This window comes from Parus major, unplaced genomic scaffold (genome assembly GCF_001522545.3).
Source record: "Parus major isolate Abel unplaced genomic scaffold, Parus_major1.1 Scaffold564, whole genome shotgun sequence".
In the NCBI taxonomy this organism is placed as follows: domain Eukaryota; kingdom Metazoa; phylum Chordata; class Aves; order Passeriformes; family Paridae; genus Parus; species Parus major.
The window spans coordinates 1-1,611 of record NW_015379452.1 but is presented as its reverse complement, the minus strand read 5'-3'; the positions used below and the strand labels follow the sequence as shown (position 1 = coordinate 1,611).

General features: G+C 56.9%; 1 protein-coding gene across 1 annotated transcript in view; it reads right to left on the bottom strand.

Moving 5' to 3' along the window:
• LOC107199304 (C-Jun-amino-terminal kinase-interacting protein 2-like) overlaps window positions 1–1,605 on the bottom strand; it is a gene marked incomplete at its 3' end in the record, with an annotated part of 12,119 nt that extends 10,514 nt beyond the window's left edge. The window contains exon 1 of the mRNA XM_015616633.2: window positions 1,073–1,605. Coding sequence (XP_015472119.2) covers window positions 1,073–1,517 — 445 coding nt within the window. The remainder of the gene's footprint in view (window positions 1–1,072) is intronic.
• Between the last annotated feature and the right edge of the window lie 6 nt (window positions 1,606–1,611).

Below are 1,611 nucleotides of genomic sequence, written 5' to 3'. Positions count from 1 at the left end.
GTGACATATCATGACATGCTGTGACGCGATGTCATGACATCTCGTCACATCCCATGACATATCACGACATCCCGTGACATATCACGACATGCCATGACATATCGTGTCACATGCTGTGACATATCGTGTGACATGCCGTGACATATCACGACATCCTGTGATATATCACAACATGCCATGACATATCACATGACATACCGTGGTATATCACGACATGCTGTGATGTACTGTGACATGCCGTGACGTATTGCGTCACGTGCCATGACATATCGTGTGACATGCCGTGGTATATCATGACATGCCATGACATATCGTGTCACATGCGGTGACATATTGTGTGACATGCCGTGGTATATCACGACATGCTGTGACATATTTTGTGACATGCTGTGACATATCACGTGACATGCCGTGACATATCGTGTCACATACCATGACATATTGTGTGACATGCCGTGGTATATCACGACATGCTGTGACGTACTGTGACATGCCGTGACATATCGCGTCACATGCCGTGACATATCATGTCACATGTGGTGACATATTGTGTGACATGCCATGGTATATCATGACATATCGCGTCACATGCGGTGACATATTGTGTGACATGCCGTGGTATATCATGACATGCTGTGACATATCGTGTGACATCATGTGACATATCACGACATCCTGTGATATATCATGACATCCCGTGACATATCGCGACATGCCGTGACATATTGTGTGACATGCCGTGACATAACTCAACATGCCGTGACATATCGTGATATCCTGTGACATATCGTGTCATGTGGTGTGATATTTCGTGACATGCTGTGACATAACTCAACATGCCGTGACATATCGTGACATGCCGTGACATATCGTGACATGCCGTGATATATCGCGACATGCCGTGACATATCGCGATATCCCATGACATATCGCGACATGCCATGACGTACCGCCACAAGGTACGGGGACCGGCTGGGGCAGGACACAGAGGGCAGGCGACGCGCCAGCGTCACTCGGCCCAGCCCAGGTGACACCGCCCCGCGTCACGACGCGTCGCGACGCCGCCACTTACTGGAGGAGCGCGAGGTGCTGTTGACGAAGACGTTGAGGAACTTCTTGGAGAACTGCAGGTCGGCCTCGGGGGACGAGTCCTCGGAGGAGCTGCGCCCGTCGGGGGCCACCAGCCCGTCCCCGAAGGCCACCTCGTCGTCGCAGGCCCTCAGGATGTCGCTGTCGTCGCTGAGCACGGACGTGCAGCGCCGCAGGCTGACCAGCTCCAGCTGCGTGTGCTCGTCCACCACCAGCGTGTACTTGACCGAGTCGTAGGCCAGCGACTCGTCCAGCGCCGGCGGCTCCGGCGGCTCCGGCGCCTCCCCGGCCGGGCTCCCCCGGCGCGGGGTCACCAAGGCCGGCTCGGTTTCCTCCAAGGTCATGGCGAAGCCGCGGTTGGTCTTGGCCGTGGACACGTCCAGCGCGGCGGGGTCGGCGTCGGGCGCTAACCGGACGTCGTCGATCATGGAGTCGGCCTCCAGCACGCCCGAGTCCAGGTCCCCGTCGAGGGCCCAGCGCCGGGGGCTGGCGGGGCGGCGATCCCCGACGGTGACGGCCGGC